General features: G+C 48.4%; 1 protein-coding gene across 1 annotated transcript; it reads right to left on the bottom strand.

Annotated features, from left to right (window-relative positions):
* Positions 1-407: 407 nt before the first annotated feature.
* Positions 408-1757, bottom strand: LOC144740079 (heparan-sulfate 6-O-sulfotransferase 3-B-like). The gene is given in 7 exon segments (XM_078622962.1): positions 408-459; positions 500-803; positions 806-890; positions 892-1011; positions 1013-1101; positions 1104-1156; positions 1732-1757. Coding segments are annotated over 7 exon segments (729 nt in total).
* Between the last annotated feature and the right edge of the window lie 387 nt (positions 1758-2144).

Below are 2144 nucleotides of genomic sequence, written 5' to 3'. Positions count from 1 at the left end.
AACAAATCAGTCCACAGCAGCGTCTTTGATTGTTTGTTGGTTTGTTTTTTTGTCCCCCCGCGTCCCCACTTGACTTGTCATATTCAGCACATGATAATTAACCAAAGCAAAAACTAACAGACTGAAGTATATAAACAGCATTTAAAGATTTAAGACACCGAAGGGCACCTCAAGGCAGAGCTGCTGTGACACCACACAAGACTTGTAAGATTCCGTTAAACAAACCGCAGCACACTCAGATCACACTGCAAGCCAAGAACAGATGGACGCGGGAGACAAATTCATGTTGGGACAAAAAGAGAGAGAGAGAGAGACACACACATGATGTGCAAGAGTCAAGGTAAATGTCCGAACTGTGTGAGGACTCGGTGTTCCGTTCTCCCTCTTGCCCCTATGCCCTCATAGTCTTACCAACGGGCCACTTGGCTTGTATAGTCCTCAGTGGTGGTGAGGAAGTCACTGTCAGTCCCTTGTCAAACCCCCGCCCACCTTTACTCGCGCCTCTTCTTGTTTGGGCGACCACTGCACTCTCTGCTCCCGCAGCCAGCGCCTCTCCTCGCGCCTCTTCAAGCGCACCTCGTGGTGCTCCTTCTGGCGGCTGAACTGGAAACGCTGCAGGAAAAGGTCCTTGGCGTACTCGTAAAGCTGCACGTCCAAGAAGTTGAGCTCCTCGATGCGTCTGCGCACGGGCTCGCTCAGGTCCACGTTGGCGGCTCGCGTGCTGTTGATCTGCGTGAACGCGGAGATGAAGCGGAGGCTGAACGTCCGCTCAAACAGGTACTGCGTCTTCCGCTGAAACTCGTCAGGCCGTAGAAAGCCATGTTCTTTAGGTTGCTCATGGCGCTGCTCAAAAGGATGTGGTTGCGTTGGCTTTCGTTCATCGAGGACAGGGTTGTAGCAGCCCACCAGGCTCAGGTCAGACAGCATGCGAACCTGCCTGTTACTGGCCAGATTGGACGGGCAGTTCATGAACTCGGTCAGGGTCACACCTGACCAGTCATCCCCACTGTAAGCAAGTGGGCAGCTCGTCTTGGGTGGGTGAGCGTCCGTCACACATATGAAGGGCGGTCTTCCATGTGGCGCCGCGCTGGACGTGCTTCACTCACTCAGGTAGCGGGAAACTGGGTCGCGCAGCATGGTGATGTAGTAGAAGTTCCTGCAGCCAGAAACAAACACATGCAGAGAACTGTGAGTGCATAATCATCACACACACACACACACACACACACACACACACACACACACACACACACACACACCTGCTGACAGATGGTGTCTGAAAAGTAAAGTTTGGCAAACGGTAAGCCTCACTAATGAGATTAATGGGTTTTCTGTTGACTACCCTTGAATATTTTATCCTGGATTCATGTTTTTTACAAATTGACCTACGAGTATACTTGTAGCTTATTGCTTAGTTCCACGGGAATAAAGACGTAATATTCATCCTATGAATGTACAGTGAAGTCAGCACAAGTACAAAATGTACCCAGAGAACAAACCAGCTTATCTAATGAAAAAACATTTTTTTTTTGCAGATCTCCTACTTTTGTGACGCTGTTGCTAAGGACCAAGTGAACATAGAAACAGGATGAAACAGAATCTTTTTATCAGAGGCATCTAACTCACAGATACACCACCTTTGAACATTTTACAGGAACACATGTTACTTTCCACATTCGGATAATGACAAACATTTGAGCTCTGCGTCACTGACGGAGGAGTGCACCTCACCTCACGTGGGCTACGGCATAGGGCATTCTTGTAGGCTGCTTGTGAATGGTACTCGCGTGGGGCGCTTGTGTGATGGAAATTTCTACCAGACCTCCAGCGAGACACGAAACAACAATTCAGTGCAAGCACTTGGTCTTTTATTCTGCAGAAGGAACTAGTCTCACGGAGCACCCAAGCAGTCTGAGCAGAGTTACTCAAGGGAAAGATGACCAGACAAACCAATCATGTCTGTGTCCTGTTTACCAGATCCTTTATCAACTTGATAAGGAAAAGTATAAAACTGCTATAAGAATTGCTTTAGAGGTGGCATATAACCCCCGGACAGGAACTGTTACCCTCTCGTTGTCTTGAGACACATGCAACTTATTTGACAACAATCAACTCAAATTCCTATCACACTTGCTAGGGCACAT

The sequence above is a fragment of the Lampetra planeri genome, unplaced genomic scaffold (genome assembly GCF_965212315.1).
Source record: "Lampetra planeri unplaced genomic scaffold, kcLamPlan1.2.h2 scaffold_1889, whole genome shotgun sequence".
In the NCBI taxonomy this organism is placed as follows: Eukaryota; Metazoa; Chordata; class Hyperoartia; order Petromyzontiformes; family Petromyzontidae; genus Lampetra; species Lampetra planeri.
Note: the sequence above shows the minus strand (reverse complement) of the source record. Positions and strands in the feature narration are given on the sequence as shown.